Below are 27,736 nucleotides of genomic sequence, written 5' to 3' on the forward strand. Positions count from 1 at the left end.
TATTGATGAGTTCAAAAGGAATATGGCGAGTAAGTTTGACATGAGTGATTTAGGAAAACTCACTTATTATATTGGCATGGAGGTTTGTCAGCATGAGCATGGGATTACTCTGAATCAGAGGCGTTATGCGATGAAGATACTTGAAGACGCAGGACTATCTAAGTGTAATCCGGTCCAAAATCCTATGGAACTTGGACTGAACTTGTCGAAAGCAGAAGAAGAAACAGAGATTGATGCTACAAACTATAGACGAAATATTGGCTGTTTGAGATACTTATTGCATACGAGACCTGATCTATCCTTCACAGTAGGCGTACTTAGCCGGTATATGCACAGTCCGAGAGAATCACATGGAGTGGCGCTGAAGCAATGTCTGAGATATCTACAAGGGAGCGCAAACCTTGGACTGTCTTTCGAAAGATCGACAAGCAAGATATCTCGACTGATGGGTTATAGCGATAGTAGCTATAATATGGATCCAGATGATGGCAGGAGCACGACCGGACACATCTTTTATCTAGGAAAGAGCCCTATTACGTGGTGTTCACAAAAGCAAGACACTGTTGTGTTGTCTAGTTGTGAGGCGGAGTTCATGGCAGGAACAGAGGCTGCTAGACAAGCAATCTGGTTGCGTGACGTACTGAGTGAAGTCACCGGATGTTCGAGAGAGAAGGTCACCATTAGGATCGACAATCAATCTGCAATAGCTTTGACAAAGAACCCAATCTTTCATGGAAGAAGCAAGCACATATACTCAAGGTATCACTTCATACGTGAATGTATTGAGAGGGAGTTGATAGAAGTTGAGCATGTACTCGGAACTGAGCAAAAGGCTGACATACTAACCAAGACATTAGGAAGAATCAAGTTTAAAGAAATGAGAGATTTCATTGGAGTGCAAGAGTTAACACAAAGTGGTTTCAAGCTTAAGAGGGAGAATGTTGGATAAGCTTGAGTTACAAGTTTCCTATTTATGTTGTGTTTATCTATAAAAGAATAGGAAATATCTAGTTGTGTTAATCCTAATGAGGTTAGGATAAATAAAGAGTTATATAAGGAGATGCTGGTGTGTAGCATAATTTAAGGAGTTTGTGAGTTTGAGGTTTTGAGATAGTTTCCTCAAGAGTTAATAAGAACGGTTCTTATTTATGTGATCTTACATTCAAGTTCGAGTTGCTGTGTTCGTGTTCTTGAGACCTATAGTCTTTATTCTTCTCAGTGACTTTTTTCTTACTCATTCTCTGATGCGGGTAGAAACAACATTTTTGGGGAAAGGATATTTTGCCAGTTTTTATATAATATATAACATATTACATCACCTAAGATGCTATAATCATTTACTCAATTATATTTTTTTAGGTAATTAGATGTAATTTCCCTAATTTGTAATAGGATAATAAATTAGTCTAAAAACAAACCTAAAAGATACCAAAACAGAATCTAGAAAACTTACAAAAAACTTCCAAATAAACACATACAAAAAGACTCAATCCTCCAAATTTTCTTATTGAATGAAAAGGTCATCAAAAAAACATGATTTATGTCTCTTATACATATCCAAACAACAACAACAACATATCTTTCATCCGGTATACAACAACAACAAACAAACAAACATTTCTTAGGTAGAGGAAGAGACTCCTCCTTTGGAAGAGGAAGTGACACCTCTGCAACCAGCACCTTCATGCCATTCAAGCATGATCTCAATCTCCCCGCACTCGACATTGTTAAGCCTCAGGATCATGTCTTGCGTGATCTTACCATTGTTCCAAACAATGCTACTTTCATCTGATAAACAATTCAGCCTCGATGGCTGAACCCTCTTGATAGCACATCCATTAGGAAGCCTAAGAAGCTCCATCCCCATTTTGAGAGCATCTAAGTATGGTTGAATGTCTATGTTTGCATCTCCCATTTTGTCGTCTCCAGTGAACTTGTCCCAGTCAAACACTGTCTGAACAAAATTCAATAACACTAATGCTTTAAACAACAGATGAACAAGAATGATCTTGTGTCTGAATCAAGAATGTAAAAAAGAAGAAGTCAAAGAGTTATGTTTTTTTTTCCAGTATTACCAAGCGGATAGGGACATTGGGATCTTTGATTGCAACAGTCATTTCTTCATTCCATACTGGATTGCAGTTTTTCTTTATCACACGTGTTTTCAATGTCTGAAAGATTTCATTTTTACTTTTGTGATGAAAAAATATCATTTGAGAAAATAACAGGAAATAAACCGAGGTTGATTCAAATGGTAGTAACAGAGAATATGTAGTGATTATTTTGTCTTCAAATTTTATAATGATAATGAGAATCTTGGTGACAAAAATGAATTAATGTTTTCGAAACAAGATGGAAGGAAAGGAACCTGTTCGGCGACGGTGATGACAACATAAGGATCGCTGCTTCTGTGGTCGCGAATGGCGAGATTGATACCTCTTTTGACGTGAATCGTTAGCAATCCGAGAGGCTTTTGATCCATGGCAATGACAAGATTGGAGAAACTTGACCAAGTTTGGAGACAACGTGGAAGAATTAATAGAAAAGGAAAGAAAGTGCTTATATTCTCCTCCCCAACTATTCAACACGTTCTCTCCCACCATTGCTCGGAAATTTAAAAGAACTAAACCAGAGACTTTCTATTTTACTTTTTCAACGATATTATTAACTTTCATTTGTCAAATGTTGAATCGAATTTCTTGATCCCAAATAGTTTTAGCATTTATTTTCTGTACTTGTAAAAGAATGTGTGGTTTAATTAACCTTGTTTATAATGAATACTATTTAATACTGTGGTTAAACTTTATTTTTTCATTTTTCATGAAGAACAAACCATTTGATTATTTTTTAATATTGAATTAGAAACTGCTGGCAAAATGTTAAAATAATAAGATAATAAATTATTTTTTGTCATATTATAAAAATACTATTATGTATATAATGTCTATTTAATAATATTGATACAAAATTGATGAACAAATTAATTATCCTTTCTAACATATAAATTTAAAATCTTGCACAAGTACAAAATTAATCAATAAAAAATACTTGAAAAATACATTTCCTCACTTTGCAAAACATTGTAATTTTAAAGTATTGATAACAAAATAATCAACCAACAACACAAAAGGATATGTCAAAATCTAGTATTCAAACAATAAACAAACAGACGAAATATTATATACACAAAATCATACGTATAATTAAAATAACATAATATTATTTAAAATAAATCATCTATATTAATTATAATATAAATTAAAAATAAAAATAAAATATTAATAAATTGTTATAAAATATTCACTTTATAAATATTTATTTCCTTAGCACGGAAATCACCTACTAAAATTAAAAGTGTAGGGGGTTAGATCTTTTCTTGGAATGGACTGGGTTTGCTTTGCTTGCGGATGAAGAATCGGGTCAACCGATCCCATCTTTTTCTCTTCATCAAACCCTAATATATCAATTTAAAAACCCTTTATTGATTGGAAATTATTCAGATTCATTCTCATTCAAAAAAAAATTATTTCGATTTCGTTTCTCTGATCATCGATTCTTTTTATCTCTCTGTAGGTTTTATGACTCGGATAGTGTTTTGAATGGTAGAAACAACTCCTATTGCCAGAGATTTTATGCTCTCCCATTGCATAACCGCAAGGGCGAGCTTTCTATTCCCTGTCTCCACCCCATCTTGGTACTTCTGTTGCATCGGTCTCGACCCTTGAAGAATAAAAAAAAACTCCATCAGAGTGTTAGATTCCTTTGTTTTTTTGGTATTTGTGAAATTTTATTATAAAGATGGTGTATAACAAGCAGAAGAAAGCCCATAAATCTAAGATAAACAAATTCCTCGTTAGCATCAGTTTCATAGGAAGTGCTGGACCCATTCGTTTTGTTGTCAAAGAAGATGAAACTGTTTCACACGTGATTGAGTATGCTCTCAAATGCTACGCCCGTGAAGGCAGGCTTCCACTTCTCGGATCAGATTCCAGCTATTTCCTACTTTACTGTCCTTACTGTGCAGCTGAAGGTGAGATCAAAAATATTTCACCAAAACCCATTTGAGTTTTTTACTATGTGTTTTGAACATCAATGTACATTTGATTATTCAGCATTCAATCCATGTGGTAAAATCGGGTCAATCGGATCGAGGAACTTCGTTTTGTCTAAGAAGTCAGATGCTCAAAGCCTTGGAGACTCCGTGGGCACAACAACTAGGAAGATCTCTGGGAGGTGGAAGGCTTGGCTCAACAAGTCTCTTGGCCTTATGGATCCTTCTCATTAATTAGATCATGCTTTTTAAAGCTTCTTTTTGATTTTACAGTTTTATTTTTGGTTCTTGTTTTCAGTGGAATAACCGTCACAACACTTGTGCTTTCTTTCTTTTGCCACAAAATAATGGATTGAGACTTGATAGAGTATTATATGTTCTTAACTTGTTACATGTTTATCTCTTCTCAAGAGTTTCAGGTTTGGGACCAACAATATAAAGCCTCTCAAGAAAACAGAAAATTTGACCGTCCCCAATGTTTAACTGCTTAGGCTAGTAATGAGTGCATCATAGCTACATATATATCTCTGCAATATTTTTTTGGTCATCATCACAAACTATGGTAATGCGAGAATCTCATCTCTCTCTTAATCATCTATTGAATCTTGTGGAAGTTGTTGATTTTCACCCTACAGGTCCTCTGCTTCTTCATTATCATCTCTCACGTGCACCTGCTCAACTCGCTGTCTCTTGAGGCACTTGTGATGATGGACCAGTATCCATTACCAACATAAGCGAGATCGTTTGCTCGTTCGATTGATTATTTATGGACTTTACATTATTAATCTGTTGATTGTAATGTAGGGGCTTTTAAGTGTCGGCCCATAAGTCTTATTGGGCTGACATAAAATGAAAATTCTAAACTTACCATAACTGCAAGAAAACGAAGTTCTTTTTATTGGGAATTGAAAGAAAAACGAAGAAGTTCGGCAAAACTGGAAGGAGTTTTTTTTTGTCTAATAAGGAGTTGCTTAATGACTAGATACAATCAGAAGATTTCAACTCCCCCATTCGTCGTTTAATTTCTTTCTTTCATATGACTAAAAGTTATCAATCAATACTATTAAAAGGGAAAGAGTCTAAAAAAATCTACTTATAAAAGTTGTTTGGACCCTTTCATTTAACTCATAATTTTTTGGTCTTACCATAAATTTATACTAACAATGTTACCATATATTTCACTAACAATAATTTAGTCAATTCTTTTATTTATTTAAATCTCACTCCTAAATCATAATCATTACTATTACTATATTAATCATTTTTATTTTTAATCTTAAAAACATTGAAACTAATGTTTTAGGTTATCACTTTGATCATATAATATACTATGATTTAAAGCAAGATAAATTACAAGATATATATGTGTACATTATAACTTCCTCTTTCGTTTATAATAAAGTAATCATATCATATATAAACTTTCTCACTAAAATCTCATATCATATACTAAACTTTCAACCGTCTATAGTTTGATACTATTTTCATATCTAAATATGATTTTTCTGAATATTCATGTTACCTTCACAAAAATGAAGAAATTCATTGGTTCTATTAAAGCTAACCCGACTTCACGATATCAGTATTGATTATTCAAGATTTTGAAAATTATTTGTTTAGATATTACACTTTTATATATTTTTCACTTAAAACGAATCAATACTATTAAAAGAGAAAGAGTTTTAAAAGATCTAATATAAAAAAGTTGTTGGAGTTATGAATAACTATTTATTATTTTTCTGATAATACATTAATCATTCTAAACATACAATATTTTAAATATTTTTAACAGATCTTAATATTAATTCTTATGATATTTTTACTCAGAAAAATATTTCATCAACCATGTTTTTGTACAATAACGTTAAAAATTTATATCAAAAAAGTTGTTGGACCTGATATGGACGTAATGGGTCCACATCTGTTCGAGTATTTAAGATCCTAAAAGAATTCGAAATATATAAAAAATCTGAAAAATATCCGAAACACGAAAAGTATTTGAAACTCCAAACAAATACCAAAAAAATTTAAAATCCTATTCAAAATCTAACACGATGAAGTGGAAAATACCCAAAATTTTATCCAAATACCCAATTTTTTTTAATTTGAAAAATTTACCTAAAATCAAAACTCTAATCGTAAACCAAAAACTTAAAAACAATATCCATAATACCGGAAACATATTCGAAATATCCAAATATACCTAATAAACACATATTTATGATCAGGTCTAGGGTAGGACCCGGACTCAAACAAAGACCTGCGGGTCAAAAAAAACATAATAGGTTATCTTCTCTGGACATGAACTAACCTATAATTTTGGGTCGGTTTAGTTTTTTTTTATCCGGATATAATTCTCATGTCGAAAAGAAACTTACGTAAAAGTGTACATATAAAATCTCAAATAAACTAATTTATAGATTATATAGCTGTTTTATAATAAAATTTTGTATCATAATATAATCCAACAACCCTGCGCTTTCCAAGCGCGGGTCAAAATCTAGTTCTATTTAAAACACTATTAAAAACTCAACGCAAAGATTTATCTACAATCATGGTTTGAATTTTGTAATGATTTTTTATTTATGTATATTATATTTATTTATTTATCTGATATGTAAAATAGTGATGTAAGTTGCAGAAAAAAAAATAGTGATGTATGGACGTGATCTTTAAATTTCTAATGTTCAATAAAGCTATTTAATGTTGACTAACAACTTGAACATGTACACTGATTTCCTGACTGAATGGAAGGTTGTGTACACATATCAGTGATTTTTAACCTATTCAATGATTGATTTATGTTGTTAATAATAATAGTGTATACATCTCTAATGTTTTTGGATGATAAATTTTCAAAACAATTGTATATAACACAACTACGCGAACACTAGGTGTGGTCACCTGAATTGGAAAATATTGGAGTATATCTTACAGAGTGTGATTCATATTGATATGTGTTTTATGGTTTTATCGGGAGTCAGTTCAGTTAATTTACATGATTTGAGCTTAATGATATTAAAAAAATCTCCTTCTTCTAACTTCATCACGAAATTGTTGCTTCAACCATTTACATATTTGTTTGACAATTGCAATAATAAGATAAGCATAACCATTATCTTTATATAATTGTTTGTTCAATATATATTACAAAGCTTTCAGTCCTAATTGACAAAACCTTATCAACTCAATATGAAAAATGTTGCAGGTGTCATGTTACATAGGTTAAATAACTAACGACTATAGACATGTGTTAAATAACCTCAATATGAAAAATGTTTCTTACGTAATCTGATCACGACAACTAACTCAAGAGAATGCAATTCCATATATCTGTTGGATACAATAATAGCCATTAGGCTTTTATTAATAACTAGATTTTGACCCGCACAACCGTGCGGGTGTTTTTAAAATTTTGTGAATTCAGTTTATAATTTATCATGTTGTTTTTAATTTTTTTTAAATTCAATTTATAATTGATCATGTTTTTAATTGTTTGTATGTTATGTTGGTCTTGGATTTTGAAACAACAGATTGATATGTTAGATAAGTCTAAAGACCAGCATTGTTTTTTGGGTGCTATAGAAAGGGCATACTGGAACGTAGAGTCATTGAGATGAATCAGACGGTGGGTGCTTATATAGAGAATGTCACGATATTTTTAGTTAATTATAATGAAAAAAAATCTAACTTAATAGTTGAAATGAAGAAAATCAACTACTATTGGAAATTTAACTTTGATAGCAAGTTGATGGTGATGGAATATCTCTACCAGATTTGGTATATTATTAACCTAGGATTAGAATTTGCTTGTTATCCGTTTAAAAATTATAAAGTTTTTGAAATAAATTGCTTCAGCTTGTTTGGATGCTAGATTTGTGGAATCTTAAAGATACATACATATATATTAGTTATGAATCTATTTATATGTGAAGTGTATTTATTATTAAGTACAATGTTATGAATTTTAAATGATGGTTCATTTTAAAATATCACACATGAAAAAAGTCATGACTTCTATTTTAATAGATAAGATGTGAATACAAATGACATTGGGCCTCAGATGTTGTGAGCCCAAATGAATGTCGATTAAATGAAATATGGCTAAGGGGAAGAGTCCCACATCGGCCAAGAGGAGAGAATTGGAGTGATATAAATATACCAACTCACTATGAGAGCTTAAACGGCTTGGTGAGAGAGAAAGGCTCCCCACGCGCGCGCCGCCGCCGTCCTGCCGGCGTGGGCTTGGACTTGAGCTGGGGCTTGGGTGGGCATTTGGCCCGATAAGAATTATTTTTTTTGGACCAAGTTAAGCTCAACGTTTTGCCATTTATTTCGGGAAAAAACAGCATACAATTTTATTTAAAACGACAAGTAGTTTGTCTAGAAAATAAAAACGTCATGCATTTTATCCTCTCGAAAGTTTAAAACGAGATAAGAGAGAGTCTTGAGAAAGAAGTTTCGGAACTCAACTTCCCTCGATCTCCGCGAGAATCTCGCCCACGTGCAGCAGCAGTTGTGGATCACGGATGAGGCGTGATTCGTCTGCCATGGTTTTATCCTGGGACTCTATATTCGTACAGTTCTGTCTCACTAACGGAGCGAATATTTTGAGTTAAGGAAAGAGATCATATCTCGACTCCATGTCTCTTTGGAATACGATTTCTTATCGTTCTTGTATTCGTCTTTACATTCGTATATTTCCTTAACATCGTTTCTTATTTTATCGTTTATGTTAGTCCGGTTTTCCGGATTCTACAATATCAATAAACTCAAAACGTTTGAAGTATAAGTATGTGTTCCCAATGACAGAGTAGACTAGTCACTTTAATTAACTCACATCTTATGTTGAATTCAATGTAGTTCACTTTTTGACTAATTTGATACTGCTCAGCATATAGTTACACTAAAATATGATGTGAATCAGGTTCACATACCTATATGTTGAGTTGAAACGTCAGATAGTACAAATTTCAGTCCAAATGAAAGCTAACGAGTTTTGATAAAGATCAAAGGTATATACATGATCAAACGTATGGTGTGAACAAATTAAAGTGGGTCTGTTATTATACCACATAAGGATAAAGTTTATGATTTCGGTTGGACTCTATTTGGTTAACACAGTTTTCGAATTGATTGGTTCTCTTTGAATATAACTAACTGAATTAATGACATATATACTGTGCGTATACCTAAAGCCAAACTCTTTACTTGCCAAGAGAAAATTTATAGGTTTTTGGTAACAAATTATGTACAAAAACGCAATTAATGTCATTTCGTGAATGTATTCTGAAGCAACCTAATCCCCCTATACATTAAAAGAGAAGTCATTTTAGTGATTTCTGCTGAGGTGGCATTCATATAAAGCTTCTCCGGAAAAACGTTATAATTCTATTGGCTGATCTTTTTGAATTTTTCTTTTTTATTTATTTTAATCAATCACTTATGTCGACAAGCCCAAAATTATTGTCGATTTCGTTAAGCCCATATATAGCTAGGAGATAATAATTATCGATTTAGTTTAGCCTTGGATACCCGTTCGGGTTCGGGTCGGGTATTTCGGATTTTAGGGTATTTCGGTATAAAGGTGTAGAACCCGTTCGGGTATTTCTGTACTTCGGGTCGAGTTCGGGTATTTTTAGTTCGGATTCGGTTATTTCGGATCTGGTTCGGATATTTAGATTTTGAAAAAAAAATTAAAATTTTCATTTCTCAAGTTTCTTATATTTTAAAATATAATTTTCAGTTAACTAATTTTTTATTTTTAATAGATTGAATAGTTAATAGATTTGGACATAACATTTTAAAACTAAAAAGGCATTAATTTAGTTTTTTTTTAAATTTCGGATGTAACTTTTTGTTAATTTTTTAAATAAAAAACTTCACATGCATTTTAAGTGAGTAGCAAATCATTTTTTTCGTAATTGTATGTATATCATATGAACTTAAAGTATGTGTAGTATCAATATAAATATTTTATATAAAATGAGAGATGTAAACTAAAAATATAAGGTTAATTATACATATGTTCGGTTAACTTCAGATATACATTCGGGTTCTGGTATTATCCGTTCGGGTTCGGGTATCCAATCTCTCCTTATTCAATACCCGTTCGGGTATTTTGCTACTTCGGTTCGGATTTCAGTTCGGATTTTTCGGATCGGGTTCGGGTGCCACTATGGATATCGGGAAAAATGCCCACCCCTACTAATTAGGTTGTTTATTTTTAATAACTTACCTTTCTAATATGGATTACTTGCGCAAGTTGAAATCATTAAATATGCAAATAACTTATTGACAAAATTTGTTTTTAATAACTTACCTTTCTAATATAGATTACTTGCGCAAGTTGAAATCACTAAATATGCAAATCACTTATTCACAATATGGAATTACTTGCGCAAGTTGAAATCATTAAATTTTATCGATTTAGTTTACCCTTGGGCAAGATTTAGAATTAAGACAAATATTAAAAACTTTCCTTATTATTCAAACGGTAAACTTGCGCATGTTGATATCATATTTATTATATTGCTTACAAAATATTTTAATGTTTCTAATTAGGTTGTTTGTTTTTAGTAACTTACCTTTCTAATATGGATTACTTGCGCAAGTTAAAATCATATCATATGCAAATAATTTTTTGACAATACACATTTAATATCTTTCTTTAAACGATTTTATTATTTATTGTACAAAATATTAAAATCATTAATATGAGAATAAATCGACTGTATATATATAGGAGACACCCAAGGTCTTAAAATACAAACATTCTCTTTTCATTCTTTAAAGTATTATTCACAAATCTTTCCTCTCATACTATTAAAGTATTACGACAATGCTGCTTGTGTGCTAAGAAAAATGTGTTTAGACGCAAAGGCTCCTCATCTTTAGAACCCTGAACTCAACTCTTTGTGTTCAGGTGACAAAAAGCATGTCTGGTCTATCTTTTTCATGTGTTGAATAATGGTAACGACAATATGGTCTTCCTTTTTTTATATGTAGACCAAGTCGTGAGAGTGATAGTGATCCAGAAAACGTTGATTGAACATGCAGAGAAGCTTTGCCAAGTTAAAGCAGTTCTTGAAGAGGTTCTTTAGTACTTTCTCTCTCTTTGTTGAATATTGTCCGGGAAAGTATTACATAGTATCATTTAATAATACTATCTTATATCATTTTTTTTTGTTGAATATACGACCTTATAAGTAAGCTAGCATTATGCATTTTTTATTTAATTCATGAGGTCATTTTCTCACAGCAAAGAACCTTTTGGAATGGTGCATGGAGGAAATTTTTCAGGGATATACAAGAAGGTTCAACTGAAGCCGCTGAAGTGGGATGGTGAAGGCGAAGAATAAAGACCTGTAGAGGCCCTTATGATTCTTAAATACAGCGGTGTTCTAACTCACGCTGGTAGAAAACAGATGTTTACATACTCTACCATTTAATTTGTCATTGTTATATATATATATATATATATATGTTTTCCAAATATGGAAGAATTGTTTAACTTATTGACGTTTAACATCACTTACCATATAATCTAACGAATATTACAAATAACAATTTATGGAAACTATTCTCGAAATTATTGAAAGACTAATAATGTTTTATTTATTACTTTTAATATTTATAACTTATAAAATAAAATGAACGAAATTTTATATAAGATAATTATAATAGTTTTATCCTCTACTTGATGAACTGTGTTCGAATATAATTATATAATAACTATTTTAAATATTACAAAATCTAAAAATGTTTATTAATATTAATTTTAAATTATTTATCGTTGTTTATAGAATAAATTTATCATAATTTTAAAATAATTTATAAAATGCTTACAAAATGCAAGGCAAAGTTGCACTTTCAAGAGATAAGTCGAGATCTGGATTAAAAATCCTAATAACTGGTAAAGAAGGGAGGCCGAAGACAAAAACATTGAACGTTGTCTACAAACAAATTTTTCAGAATATTCCGTAGTCACATTACGTAATTTTAATCTACTTTTTTTCAAATACAAATTTTAAAATATATAAACTGTTACAATTATTTATTTTTTTGTATTTGCCAGATGGGTTGTGATGAGTTAGGAGACCGATGACGGTATGTCAATTTAATATTATTTCATGTTCAATAAAATTTAGAAATTTATAAATCTATCAAATAATGTTAACCCGTCAAATTGCTTATAAAGTTTTTTTGCACGTTTCTAATTGAATTTGATTTCTTTATCGAGAAATGTACTTTATAATTTATATTATTTATGGATAATATTTTGATTTTTTTATATTTTCTTTTAATGTGTCTACATAAATGTTTGTTTATTATTTATGGAAAAATAATATTATTCACCTAAATAAAGAATTACGACACATATACAATCCTCCTATACATTAAAAGAGAAGTCACTTTAGTGATTTCTGCTGACATGGCATTAATATAGAGCTTCTCAGAAAAATTGTTATAATTCTATTGGCGATTTTTTTGAATTTTATTTTTCATTTATTTTAATCAATCGCTTATGTAGACAAGCCCAAAAGTATTGTCGATTTCGTTAAGCCCATATATAGCTAGGGGATAATAATTATCGATTTAGTTTAGCATTGGGCAAGATTTAGAACTAAGACAAATATTAAAAACTTTCCTTATTATTCAAACAGTAATCTTGCGCATGTTGATATCATATTAATTACATTTGCTTAGAAAATATTATAATGTTTCTAATTAGTAGGGGTGGGCGTTCGGGTACCCGTTCGGGTTCGTATCGGGTTTTTGGATTTTCGAGTATTTCGGTATAGAGGTGTAGAACCCGTTCGGGTATTTCTGTACTTTGGATCGGGTTCGGGTATTTTTAGTTCGGACTCGGTTATTTCAGATCGGGTTCGGATATTTAGATTTTGAAAAAAAAAAATTAAAATTTTCATTTCTCAAGTTTCTTATATTTAAAAATGTAACTTTTAGTTAACTAATTTTTTATTTTTAATAGATTGAATGGTTAATAGATTTAGACATAAAAATTTAAAACTAAAAAGGCATTAATTTAGTTATTTTTTGAAAAAATTTGGATGTAATTTTTTGTTAATTTTTTAAATAAAAAACTTGACATGCATTTTCGGATCGGGTTCGGGTGCCACTTCGGATATCGGGTAAAGTGCCCACCCCTACTAATTAGGTTGTTTGTTTTTAATAACTTACCTTTCTCATATGGATTACTTGCGCAAGTTGAAATTATTAAATATGCAAATAACTTATAGACAAAATTTGTTTTTAATAACTTACCTTTCTAATATGGATTACTTGCGTAAGTTGAAATCATTAAATATGCAAATCACTTATTCACAATATGGATTACTTGCGCAAATTGAAATTATTAAATATTATCGATTTAGTTTACCCTTGGGCAAGATTTAGAATTAAGACGAATATTAAAAACTTGCGCATGTTGATATCATATTTATTACATTGCTTACAAAATATTTTAATGTTTCTAATTAGGTTGTTTGTTTTTAATAACTTACCTTTCTAATATGGATTACTTGCGCAAGTTAAAATCATATCATATGCAAATCATTTTTTGACAATACACATTTAATATCTTTCTTTAAACGATTTCATTATTTATTGTGCAAAATATTGTGCGTCATTAATATGAGAAATAAATCGACTGTATATATATATGAGACACCCAAGGTCTTAAAATACAAACATTCTCTTTTCATTCTTTAAAGTATTATTCATAAATCTCTCCTCTCATACTATTAAGGTATTACGACGATGTTGCTTGTGTGCTAAGAAAAATGTGTTTAGACGCAAAGGCTCCTCATCTTTCATCGACTCTGCCACTCACTTTGTCTTGGAAGTATTATATGCTACTTGATGAATCGACTCTGCCACCCACTTTCATCGACTCTGCCACCCACTTTACCTTGGAAGTATTATAGAAAGATTAATAATGTTTTATTTATTACTTTTAATATTTATAAACTATAAAATACAATGAACGAAATTTTATATAAGATAATTATAATAGTTTTATACTCTACTTGATGAATTATGTTCGAATATAATTATATAATAACTATTTTGAATATTACAAAATCCAAAAATGTTTATTAATATTATTTTTAAATTATTTATCGTTGTTTAAAGAATAAATTTATCATAATTTTAAAATAATTTATAAAATGCTTACAAAATGCAAGGCAAAGTTTCACTTTCAAGAGTTAAGTCGAGATCTGGATTAAAAATCCTAATAACTGGTAAAGAAGGGAAGCCGCAGACAAAAATATTGAATGTTGTCTACAAACAAGTTTTTCAGAATATTTCATAGTCACGGTACGTAATTTCAATCTACTTTTTTTTTCAAATACAAATTTTAAAATGAATAAACTGTTGCAATTGTTTATTTTTTGTATTTGCTAGATGGGTTGTGATGAGTTAGGAGACCGATGACGGTATGTCAATTTAATATTATTTCATGTTCAATAAAATTTAGAAATTTATAAATCTATCAAATAATGTTAACCCGTCAAATTGCTTACAAAATTTATTTAATTTTTTGCAAGTTTCTAATTGAATTTGCTTTCTTTATCGAGAAATGTACTTCATAATTTATATTATTTATGGATAATATTTTGATTTTTATTATATTTTCTTTTAATATGTCTACATAAATGTTTGTTTATTATTTATGGAAAAATAATATTATTCACCTAAAATAAAAAATTACGAAACATATACAATACAATTCTAATTAATGATAATATAAAATCTGTTACTTCTAAAACTATACACTATTTATTCCATTTTTTGAATGAAAGTATCTTCGTAAATACACAAAATATTTTGTGACGTTGCAATTATACACACACAATATCTGTCTCTTCATACTGACGTTATTGTGTTCTCTCTCGTGAGGTACAGACCGAGAGAGAACACAGGGTGCGGACCGATCATGTTCTTATGCCCGCACAGGATGCGGGCCGGTCACCTAGTATACACTTAATTTTAACATCCGCGGCAATATATATAGAGGATTTGATTTTATGAAGTCATTTGGAAACAATCTAATATACAGTTAATATTAACAAGCATAGGATGAACATGGTTACAATGTTGTGGCTACAAAAACATGTAAATATGAACATGGTTACAATGTTGTGGCTACAAAAACATGTAAATATGAACATGGTTACAATGTTGTGGCTACAATTGCTGATTTCAATTTACAAAGTTGTAACCAAAAAAAACAAAAGTGTGAATTAGATGTTTAGATCAACAAAAACATGTAAATATGAATAAATATGAGGAAACGAGAAGTTAGAAAGAGTCAAATCACCTTGCTGAATCTTATGTGGAATGAAATCGGCGAGGGATCAAATCCTAATCCCCTTTTCCCCTTTCGTTTTCGTGAAAGTTTTTTTCGCATGAGAAAATTATTTTTTTTGTTGTCGGTAAGAAAAAAGGGTCAAGTTTACTCCGAAATAAACATAAGGTAAGTAAATTGGGCTCCAGTTTAACACACTATGGCTAATGTATTTTCAACCTGATACATCAAAAACCATTTGCATATAAAACAAGCTCACTTATTGTTTGCAATATGTATTGATGTATCATATCATACTGGAGACTTTGATTTTTTTTTAATTAGTAGCTCTGTATAATAAAAGAATATATTGCATTGTGACACAAATATTTTTAAAAATTTAACATATGACCGCATTAACATAAATTTAACATTTAATTTATAAATAACCTTTACAAGTCTAAACAAATAATCAAGCTATGTGAGCTTTTAAAAAATATAGCTCTAAATTTGTTTAAAATTTCTTCCGTCAAAGTGTCTATATAAAAACGCATTATAAAGTATATTAATATATAGGTGATGTGAAGAAGATAAACCAAAAGAACTTTAAAAGATACATGGTAAATAATGTTTTATTGGAAATATGGATGGGGTTCGGGTACAGTTCGGGTCTATTCCGGTTTTAAAAGTTAAAGATTTCAGCCCTCATTATGGTATTTATATAAATTTTGGTTTTGGTTCAGTTCGGATCTTTGTTGGTTCGGGTCCAGATAACCCGTATAATATATAACTTATAAATTTGAATAATGTATACAGAAACATCTAAATTAAATGAATATTTGGATGGAGAAATTTGAGATTTGCATGTTTAGCTATTTTTAGATATTTATTTTTGACTATTAAGATATATTTCAAGTATTTAAGAAAATTTAAAAATATCTTAATTTTTTGGATATTTTTTTAGATATTAAATCTAAAAGTAACTATTATATTTAAATATATAAATTTGATATGAATACATTCGGATATTCAAAATATTTTGGTTCGATTCAGATTTTGTTCCAGTTTTTTAGATACTAAAATTTTGAATTCATTCGGATATTTAACAGTTTCAGTTTGGATTCGATATTACTTTTTTCGGATAGGATTCAGATTGGTTTTTTGGATTCGGAGATTTTTTTCACCTGTATTGGAAATATCAGTGAACACACATTGCTCTTCTTTATTTAAAAAAAAAAGTCGCAATAGTCTTACGTTGTATTTTTATGTAATGCAAAAAACGAATAATACCAGCGGACGAATAGAATTAACATAATCTAGCATTGAAGATTTATACATGCAATTTTCATGCTTAATTTGAAAATAGTAACAATTGCAGTTATATGTTTTACTCCGTGCATAACGCAGATTATCACGTAGAAGTAATCATGCGACATGATTTACACAGAAAGTTATCTTTGATATAAATCACTAGTCCATTACCGTTAAATTATAGATTACCAATATTTAAAATATTATCGTCAAATAAGTGAAATTATTATATATTTCGTAAACAAATATTAAATTATAACAGTTCATTTATATTTATCCTCATTCTCGTGTTTTTGTTATCATTATTTGATTAAACTACAACAAATTACTTTTTTTTTTAACATTTACACCAAAAAAAAAAGCTTCAATAAATGATAACGCTATCTTCATTTTCAGACCCTCTTTTTGTTAATTCGCACGGATGAACATGATTACAATGTTGTGGCTACAAGCTCAGATAGTTTTGATATGACGCAAAGATCTCGTTGCTTAAAACCATCTCAAAAGCTAAAGGATATGGAGTGGTGCACAATCAGTCGGAAGGGACGGCGTGGAAGAGGTATACTACTTCTCATGGTCGTCGATCACTAGAACTTATTATTCAAAAAGTTCTTCATCTTCCTATGACTTATTTTTATGTTATGCTTTAAAGCAAATTTGGTGCGTTGATTTACGATATGTTTAACTTCTTATCATGAACTTTATGGCTGAATCGTTCTCTTGTAACTTCTCTAGTATTTAATAGCAAAATTTTCGTCAAAAAAAAATACTACAACAAACTAAAAAATATTTTATTGCATTCTAACTATTTGTTCGACCACAACCCATCTATAAATCTTCACTAAAAATGATGTATATTTGTCAAACCAATATTTATCGACATGAGCCCTGTTCGTTTCAGAACCGCCACGTCTTGCGGCAGCGTCCAAAAATTCAGCCTTTTATCACAGCAATACAAACCACCGGTGAGATATCGCTGACGTATTTTCAATCGCAGCGGCAACTAACAAGAAGGACAAGAGATGCTGAAATTATCTGCGACACAAGCGTCTCTTTTTTTGTGTCTCCGGCAATTCAGTGCGTCTACCGCAACTTTTGATTCTGTTATTTTGGTTTCCGTCGTAGTACATTTTTGTTACCGCTGCCTCTAACCTCTGCGGTCATGAAACGAATAGGACTATGGTAAGAAACCTTTTCTAAAACATGTTTTGTCTGTGATAATATCTCCTGAAATTCCTAGTTACCAACATCGCCACTCATGTCATGTGGTATATCAATTTTACTCTCACAAGCAAGAAGATAAGCATTCTGCTGTGGCACTATTCTCATACTTTTATATTTCAATAAATAAGTTAAACTATCTCACATTCGAAATTAATATATACAATGAATCTGAAACTAAATAGATATAGATGATGCAATCAAAATTTCTATGTATGAAAAGAGAGAGACATTCATACTTTTCGTGATTCAGTGAGTTGAAATGCTATTTTCACTGATTTGTGACATTTTTCTGGAGTGCACACTCACTGATTGATGACTAATAATACTGTATGGTGGTATTAAATACCTAATAAAATTAGGTCAAACTCATATGATGAAAGAACTGACCATATGAAAAACTAATAAATACTGAGCTATCGGAAAAGTAAAAGTTATTAATAATGAACCGTACGAATATGAATAAATCAGACTTGGGTGGATGAAAACCAAATGTCACATTCATCTAACTGGTCCTTGACACGCCCAGGTTCACGAATATATATTTTTCCTTACCTTTCTTTTAAAACATCTAAAATTTTTATTTCGTTTACTAATAAAGAAGAAATTTTCTCTTGACCCCAGAAAAACAACACTTTGAATGAGGTCTGGACATCCGGATCCTCGGATCGGATTTTGTAGGGTCCATTCCTCACGGATCCTAGAAATTTGTACCCATATATATCTATAACTTTTAGATCAATTATGGATCAGGTCTTATCGGATCCAGATCAGTTCGGATTCATAATTCCAATACTTGTAATTTTTAGATCTATTTGGGATAAAGGTCGGTTAGGATATTTAAGACCCAAAACTCAAAAATATCCAAAATCCCTAAAAATATCCAAAGAACCGCAAAAATACTTAAAATTTTATACAAAATCAGATCCAAAAATCAAAAGATACCCGAAATTTTATCTGAATACTCGAATTATATTTTCTTAAAATCTAAAATTTTACCTGAAACTTGAAATTATACCCAAAAACTCGAATCCAAAACTAAAAAAAAACATTTGAAATACCAAAAATATACCCAATCACTAATATACTTAATATATACAGTATTTTTTGGGTATTTCGAATACCCGATCGGATCTCGGATACGATCCGGACCCGACTGAGATCTGCGGGTCCAAAGAAAAAAAACTTATCAGATACTTTAGTATGGATCCAGATCCAAACCTGTATTTTTGGATAGATTCTGGTTCGGACTTCGGATCCGGATAAAATGTCCTGGCTTACTTTGAAACACTGAAGTTTTTAATTTCCTTCTCTCGATCAAATGTTTGCTGGAATTTATTTACATGTAATTAAGCCATCTCACCGTGTTATAAAAGTTGTCTATAAATATTAGCCGTATAATATCTTATAAAGTTAGAAAAAAGAAGTTGACAATAAGTTATAAATGGAAAGGTGAGTGATATAGTTTCAGTTTGCTTTTCAGTGCCTACCTTAATATATAATTCAAATAAAACAGTGAAACCGAGGTATAGCATTATTTAGGTTCCGAATGGTAATTACGGTTTGAGCGATGCGGGACAAGCGGTTTAACTGTGGTACAGTTTTAACAATTATAAAAATATATAGATATATGGTATATGTAGAAATTTTTGTTACTGTTAACTGCAGTGTAGGATAGTGCGGTTCGTAATCAATGGACCTTAATCAGGTCCGCCTACCGTCCCAAATAACATTTTGACTTTATACAAATCAATGGACCGAAATATAATATTTTCAATGCAAAGTCGATTCTATAGTGTAAATAAGCGAAGCTAGACATGATTAGAATGTAAATCTGATCTTGAAATGCTTAAATGGATTTATTTAGGAACATAATGTTGATATGTTCTTTTTATTAAGATATTTGTACATGCTTTACTTTTAGGTTTAGATCCGGCCGATTTTCTTAAATCAGTCATTATTTTATTGTAAGATATACGATACAAAATACAGCTTATTTATCGTTTATTTGAATTTTAAAAGGTAACTAATAATCAATCAATTTAGTTTCCAAAAAAAAACTAATAATCAATCAAATACGTTTTTGAGGAATGTAGAACTATATTTTGTCGGGCTTTGGCTCTAATTATCGCTAAAAAAGCATTGTATTGTTAGCTATGAAAATGATCTTTGAGAATAAGAGAAATGAAAATCCGATTCACACTATTATTAAAGTTGAAGAAATATCGAATCATGTAGACAAATAATTGCAGAAATTCAATGTTTCTATGTGGTTAGACGTATAGAACAATAAAATATTGTGATGAAATATTTGAAAGGACAATGATAGATTAATATATGGACCTTATAATATTGGAACTCGATGTGATAGAGGAAAGAAAGAAAAAATAATCAAGCGTGGGGTCAAAGGAGAATTTGCACACATGCAAGTTGGCAACTTGGTGGTTAAAAAGTATTTCATGCATGTGGGACCTTCCTTTGTATCTAATTAAAATATAACTAATTGCATTTTCTAAGATAAGATTAAGAACTATGCATCAGTGAAGAAGATGTGGGTTATTATTCATTGTTAATAAAGATTTATGCGATTAAATATTTAAATACTGATATGGGTCGGCTCAATCCCTTTGAAACTTCACTGTCTTGTGGGCATATAAAACTTTCTGGAACCTCATTATACTAATCAGATAGTAACTACAAATGATAATTCGCAACATTTGATTTTTTCTTTTTCGTAAAATGTCAAATATTATTTTAGCAAAAAAAAGTTAAATATTATATTTATTTTTAATTTTTTACAGAAGGTTCACAGCGACGAGTAGTGGTGGAAATGCAATCATTAAAACTAAATAGAGAGTCTAAGCAGAGGAGAGGAGAGTACTAAAATGAAAGGAGACACATTTGAGTATTTTCTAGACGAGCGAGCTCATAATGTGTGGGTTTGTGGGTGATTTTAAATAATAACAATAGCGTCTTATATTTTAAATGGTTCCGGCGATTTTAAATAGTATTATGCACTTTCCATATAGACTATGCATCTACCTGATTCTAGATTTTAAAAATGGTACGTATGAATTATAGGTATGAGCCTGTCTGCCTAAGTTTGGTTATTCATTATAAAAAGAAGAAGAAAAAACGTTAAATAAGTTACAGACCAAATGTTTCTACATTGGTAAAATATTAAACATATGATTTAAAAGGCTGATTTATAGATTAGATACTATCTCTAACTCATAATTTCATTTTTCAGTAAATATTCAAAAGACCCGTTCCCTGATCTGATATTGCGGTGGCAACCAATAAGAAAGTAGAAATATATAAAGGGAAACAAAAATTGATACCAACAAACTTGACATGTATAAAAACGCTGAAGTATATCTTCGTAATTAGTACTCTGTTCTCATCTCAACAACACGTTTAAAAACTAATAACAGATTTAAATATCTAATATCACCAGTTATTAATTTACTATGCATACGTTGTAAACTTGTAATTAAGATAGACAGTTTTTGGTCGTCAAGATATTTTTTGGCATGAAAATGAGGTATTATTTTAAAACATTTAGTAAATACATACTCTGCATATTTAACTTACCCCAAAAAGCATAAATTAAAAACGAGCTAACAAAAAAGATATAAGAATTTTAAACAGGTGAAAATAAATTAAACAAACGGCAAAACGGTTCGATTCAGTTCGGTTCTGGTCTGGTCCGAACATATCTCATCACCGGTCCACTGATTTTGAAACTCAAACAACCAACTCAACCCACCACCACACCACCACCAACCTAGTCTCCGTGTCCACTCAGTGCGCCGCCGAGAGCTTCCAAGCGGAGGTTGTTATCAGCGGCCGAGTATGCCAACCCAACATCAAGCACCCATTATTCTCCTCCACACGATAACCTTCGCCGCCGTTAAACAAAGCCAAAAGCATACTCGCTTGCTTAAACGCGTTAGACCCGAGATGTGCCGGCGCAAAACCGGACGTACCGAACCGGTTAGCCCATTGACTCAGCGTCTCGTGTCTCTCCACCCGGTCTGGTCCTTCACAAGCCACGAGATTGCAAATCTGTTTCCCTAAGTAAACTTCCGACATAACCTTGTCTTGGCTACTGGGAACACCTTCCAAGGAATCAAACAACGTCGAATAGTAATGCAGCGATTCAGTAAACCGGTCTAAGAAATCCGGACCGTTATGACTCGATTCTTGCTCAACCACCGTGAAAATCACCGGTTTAATCTGTTTCACCACGCCGAGAACTTTCTCTATCCCACCGGTACGGCCAAGGAGCTTGTGTAGCTCGAAAACAGAGTTAACCGCCACAGCTTCGATCTCACTCGGTCTAAGCTCAAGCATCGAAGCATCGAGATCGGCCAAGCTATTAGCCACGAAGCCACGATACTCAAACTCCACGTGAATCGCTTCCGCGAGCTGAGCTAACTTACACCCAACCTCATGGAGATGGTCGGAGTTATCCGCCGCCGGAGGACCAATCCCGGTTAACCGGAAAACAGGAGGACCACCTTCTCTCAACGCAAGGGCTTGCATAAGCGCCGGCCATTGCAGGCCTTGATTCATGGAGAAGTCGATGACGTGGACTCTCTTCTTCCCTTCGAAAGCCTCGAGGATGGCTTGGTTGGCCGTGAAGTGAGCGAACTTGAGGTAAGGGCACGTCTCGTAGAAGTGCATCTGGAGCGTGTCGGAGAGAGAGTGATCGATCTGAGTCTGCGGCGGAGAGAGGCGGTAGATCCGCCGCGCGAGGGCTTCGGCGAAGTACGTCGCCACTTTCCTCATGGCTCCGGCTTGAGACACGGCCAAGAATCCAATCTGCTTCACCAGAGCTTCCGCTATGGACAAATCGTTGTTCTGGATTGCTTCCGCGCAGGCCATGAGCGCGTGGACCAGACGCACACCGTTCTCTTGCGAGTCCACCAGGACCATGGACCGAGTTGACTCAGCTGCGAGGCCTACAGACCGAGTTGACTCAGTGGTTGTGGTTGTTACCGTTGTTCCTGTAACCAACGAATCAGGGCTCGAGCATGACTTAAGACGCTTGGTGCTCTGACTGTTATCACCAGCTTGGTTCGACGAGGAGGAAGAATCTATCGCGAACTGGTCGGATCTCGCGTAAATCGCGTTTCCAGGAATGGCTTTGAGGTCGTAATCGGAACCACCAGCTCCGGCGAGAAACGAGTTGTTTATCTCCGGCGGCGGCGGGTTAAACTCCGTGAGCATGTTATCAAGCCACGAGTAGAGCTCCGACGGGTTGTAGTGAACAGTATCCGTCGCGAGATTGGATAAACCGTCTTCTTGAACGTTACCCATCATGGTCTCTAACTGCTCTAGCTTCAACGCAACCTCGGCCATCTCGGACGACCTCACCTTGTAACCCAACACAGCGAGAAGCTCATCCATGTTTCCGCCGTCTTCTTCTTCCTTGACCATCATCATCTTGTCTTTAGAAGAGGAACCGGTGTTCGCTGTCCCGTGGTTGGGGAATCTAGTATCAGGAGGACCTTGAAACTGATGGAGATCTCTCTTCATGTCTCTGATTTAGTTCGATAGTTTAACTCTGGTTTGGTCTGATTTTGGGCTCTGATCTTGGATCTAGGGGTTGCTTTCTTTTTTGGGTGAGGAAGAAGAGGAGCATGTGACTAGGTGAGGAATCTTAAGCAATCGGGGATTGCTTTGTTTTTCACTTCTGCTACCACTTCAATGATGATTATACGAATACTAAAAATAAATGATGAATTTTATTTACCAGAGAAAATGAAAAATTAATTTATAAAAAAGAATGGTGGTGATGGGGCTCGACGACCAATGAATCATGTACCAGAGGAGGGCTAACAGCTACACCTCGAAAGCGATAAGGCTGAGAATATATACAATATTAAATCATTTTATAGTTGTACAATAACTGCAACATAGTTAAGGTAAAATAAACACAAACGGTGTTACAATTAAAATGAATTAAATTTTGAAGAGATTGTTTACTTTCATTGTTGCTGTCAGTGGTAGCTCGTATGTCATAATATTTTGACCGATTAGTAAAAAGTCGTGGATCTACTACAATGTTATCTTAAACCGACATTTTTATTATATTTTGGGTTTTGTAATACTTTGTTTAAATGTTGAAAAATTGTACCAAGAAGAATGAGAATCATTAACCTTTTGTCAAATCTTTAAAATACTACAGATTTTGGGGTCTTTTTTGGTTGATTCTTTTGATGGAGAACTGAAGATGCTTTTCCAGTGTATAATTAAAATTGACTTAAAAGCTGAACTCAGTTCATGATACTGTTTTAGGTCCCAGGTTCAATTGTATAATAATTCAACCAACCATGTCTCGGGGTTTGAGTTAAGTAAAATAATTTCACAGTCTGATTTCCTTATTAACTTTCCAGCAAATTTATTAACACAGGCCATCGAAAACATCAATCTAAAAATGCGTACAATCAGAAAAATAAAAGTAGTTTTTGGTTACAACAACAGTAATTCCCACAATATGTATAAATTCAATAAATTATAATGTATATATCCAATATATATAAATTCAGTATAAACCATATTACAATACTCCCTCCGTTTTTTAATATAAGTCGTTTTAAAAGCTATGCACATAGATTAAAAAAATTATTAATTTTTAGATTTTCAAAACAAAAACATCACTAATTATTTACCTAACCACAATTCAACCAATAGAAAAATAAAAGATATATTATCATTGGTCAGACAACATTAATTATTAATAAATGTTACATAGAAAGCTAAAAATGACATATAATTTGAAACAAAAAAGTTTTTCTAAAACGACTTATATTGAAAAACGAAGGAAGTAATTTTTAGTGTTTTCACACATATTAAAAAAAACACGTTAAATCACTATAATAAATATATTATTTTCTGTAATTTTTAGTTTTTAATAATTTTTAACATATGGTAATTCAATAAAGTCAATTGATTTTTTTAAGATCACAGTATTTTCATAGAAAATAAAAAAGTCTATGAACATATTTTTAAAAGATTATCTAACTTAATGAATCGATGGAAATATTCTGCAATTGGGTTTTGAAAAATCATCGGACCCATGCGTTTTAATTTTCGAGTCGTTTTAGTTATTTAAGAATTAGGCCTATATATATTCTCTAATTTTCGAGATGTGTACAAATAAAATAGCGATCACTCACGGATCCTCCCGTTAAAGATTCGACAAAACTAATTAGGTTTTGAATAAAATCATCATCTTGGATCTTTTTTCTTTATCGAACATGAAAAGGTCTAGTTAGACCTATTTTAGTTTAGTGAACATGCTAATCTACTTTTACTGTCAAAGACTAAACATAATATAACTAGCATTGTGAACTTAGGAAGATAACAAAAAACTGTATAATATATAAATACACATAAACATATGTAATCCATAACATTTTGTCTAAAGGTTCAATAATATAAATAGGGAGCCTCTAATTTTATAACTACTTGCAATTAGTTCCATATGACTCGGGTATTCCCGGGTTAAAAACAATGGTAGTTTGAACCATTACTAATTTGAACCGCCTTTAAATCACGTTTTGCTAGTAATGCAAATTATTTCCGTGGTAATTAAATAAAGTAAATTTTCACTATTATCGCTCGAGCAATTGACAATTTTAACTACACATTGAGCGACGAGGAAACCCGGTTTTAAGCATAACGGCCACGTCCGTCAGTGTCTAAGTCATTGCTTAACGCCGTCATTAACGGCCTGCTTCAATATCAGATGTTAAAAATAGAATTTATTAAATAAATATTCGTACCCTTCGGGAAACACGAACTGACAGCACGTGATGGCTCCACGTGTAGTGGACCCATAATCCATCGAAGGGTATTGCTTTCAGTAAATGTACGCCGTTCGAATTTGTGGTCCCTACTATCCATGTGATTCATACACGTGTCCTATTTACTAAGATCTAACCCGTAGGCCCTGAGTCTGCTTCCGTTGACGGCCGTTTTTACGGATTCCTTTTTCTTTTGTTCGTCCTTTTTTATTTTTGATCTCTATCCTTTCTAACTTTGATGGTTACATGTTATAATGTGATGTTACGTCACTTTCTTGCTATTTTTATTTGGTTCACATTTTTGTTAATACTTTCCATTGTGAAATTTACTCATAATATTATTAATTATATAATTATGATCAGGAGGATCACCTAAATTATATTCCAATCTTTTAAGACAACATTAAACGGTTAAACATATATTTTTATGATTTGATCAAAAAAAAATTTGATAAAAAAATGTACTCTTTTATAATGTAAGCTGTTTGGTTAAAAGCACAAAGATTAAAAAGATATTATATTTTTAAAAATATGATATAATAAATAGGTTAGATATAACTTAACCAATCAAAAATAAATTTATTTAATTTGATTGGTTATAATGTAAAAATTATCTAGAAATATTAAAAGTACTTACATTTTAAAATAATTTTTTTTTCTAAAACTACTTACAATATGAAACGGAGAGAATATATATTTACGTTTATGTAATTCCTTAGAAAATTATGGTTTCACATCGCTTATTAATAAAGGAATGAGTAAGTAAAATGAAAAACAGTAAAAACATAGAAGTATAATGAATAAAAGTAAAGTAAAATGATACAAATCAATTACTCACTGAGTGGGCCTATACTCTGATTAATTAGACGTTTAGTTATATGTTACAACTTACACGGTGGCATAAACATAATTTACATTTAAGTTTTTTATGTGCACATCGACCACCAAATCTTTGTGAATCACACTATTAAATCATAGTATACGTTCTGTAATAGTTTTTTTTAGTTCTTTGCCAACTACGTATTAATTATATTTTTGATTCGGATACATGTGATTTATCTATCACTATCATCTTCCATTTCTTACACACCTTAGGTTCTAACTAAACGATAATTAGAAGAACTGATGACAACATATATTTTTTTGCATAACGTTACCGAGCGGATATATAGCCAGATGCATTTTCATTTCTCAAAACAATTTTTTTTTTTTTACTACGCTATTCTACTTGAACACTACATTATAGTTGCTATATTTTGAACTTTTATAGAACTATATTCAACGGAAGAGTAGTAATCAAAATGTACGTACAACAACAGACAGAAAAGTGGTGGTTACGCTATATACCTATGTTTAATGCGTAAACACGATTCTTTAATTTTTAAGATAAGATGATATTATTAGTGACTGGAAATAACAAGTTATAAATTAAAATTCCTTCATTCTGATTCGACAATCAGTGCATTATTACATTAATAAAACTAATTATTCTCACATGATTTTGAAGGTTCGTCTATATATGGATTTTTTCCCCCGAAAACGTAAATATATTCTCGCAAATGTAAACGCCCGATGAATAATAGTATGTATACATTTTCTTTTCGAATGGAAATGCTTAAATTTGTGAAATCTTCTTATCAAGGGTTGTGTTTTTTTTCTGTAATACTAGTGTTATGTAATGTGGTGAGATTTGACTGTGTATAATTTGCAATCAAGTTCGCCCTTTGATTTTTCTTCTGGTGGTGGAAGACAGAAAATGAATGTGGTATCAAATCATCTGTCATAACAAATTATTCTTGCAGAACATATATAAATAACTTAATAAAATAGAGTTACCAAAAATGTAATTGTACAAACATATATGTGAATTGCCCATCAATCGATATGAGGTGGCAGGAAGGCACTCATAGTTGGTAGGGGCACCTAAATTGCATGAATACCAGAATTAGGATTATTCATTAGGCCTATTTAGCTAGAAATACGCAAATTGGAGGAGGTAATTATAGAAGTATTGATTTTTTTTAA

General features: G+C 31.8%; 3 protein-coding genes across 4 annotated transcripts; 1 reads left to right on the top strand and 2 right to left on the bottom strand.

Annotated features, from left to right (window-relative positions):
- Positions 1–1,481: 1,481 nt before the first annotated feature.
- On the bottom strand, positions 1,482–3,136 carry LOC106449263 (protein C2-DOMAIN ABA-RELATED 10). Of its 2 annotated transcripts, XM_013891046.3 has the most exons (3): positions 2,369–2,622; positions 2,076–2,171; positions 1,482–1,954 (listed from the first exon to the last, which is right to left on the bottom strand). In XM_013891046.3, exons 1-3 carry the CDS (start codon positions 2,480–2,482, stop codon positions 1,622–1,624), a joined length of 543 nt encoding a protein of 180 aa, XP_013746500.1. In that variant the 5' UTR covers positions 2,483–2,622; the 3' UTR covers positions 1,482–1,621. The 2 variants fall into 2 exon arrangements, with proteins under 2 accessions (XP_013746500.1, XP_048596654.1); XM_048740697.1 differs by lacking the exon at positions 2,076–2,171 and having other exon boundaries at positions 2,369–3,136.
- Positions 3,137–3,355: 219 nt separating this feature from the next.
- BNAA09G18690D (uncharacterized protein At4g22758) lies at positions 3,356–4,442 on the top strand. The gene is made up of 2 exons (XM_013891047.3): positions 3,356–4,030; positions 4,113–4,442. The coding sequence occupies exons 1-2, from the start codon at positions 3,799–3,801 to the stop codon at positions 4,283–4,285; spliced, it is 405 nt and encodes a 134-aa protein (XP_013746501.1). The 5' UTR covers positions 3,356–3,798; the 3' UTR covers positions 4,286–4,442.
- A 17,256-nt stretch (positions 4,443–21,698) lies between these two features.
- On the bottom strand, positions 21,699–23,438 carry LOC106445425 (DELLA protein RGA2). Its single transcript, NM_001315955.1, has one exon. It carries the CDS (start codon positions 23,436–23,438, stop codon positions 21,699–21,701), a length of 1,740 nt encoding a protein of 579 aa, NP_001302884.1.
- Between the last annotated feature and the right edge of the window lie 4,298 nt (positions 23,439–27,736).

The sequence above is a fragment of the Brassica napus genome, chromosome A9 (assembly GCF_020379485.1).
Source record: "Brassica napus cultivar Da-Ae chromosome A9, Da-Ae, whole genome shotgun sequence".
NCBI lineage: Eukaryota > Viridiplantae > Streptophyta > Magnoliopsida > Brassicales > Brassicaceae > Brassica > Brassica napus.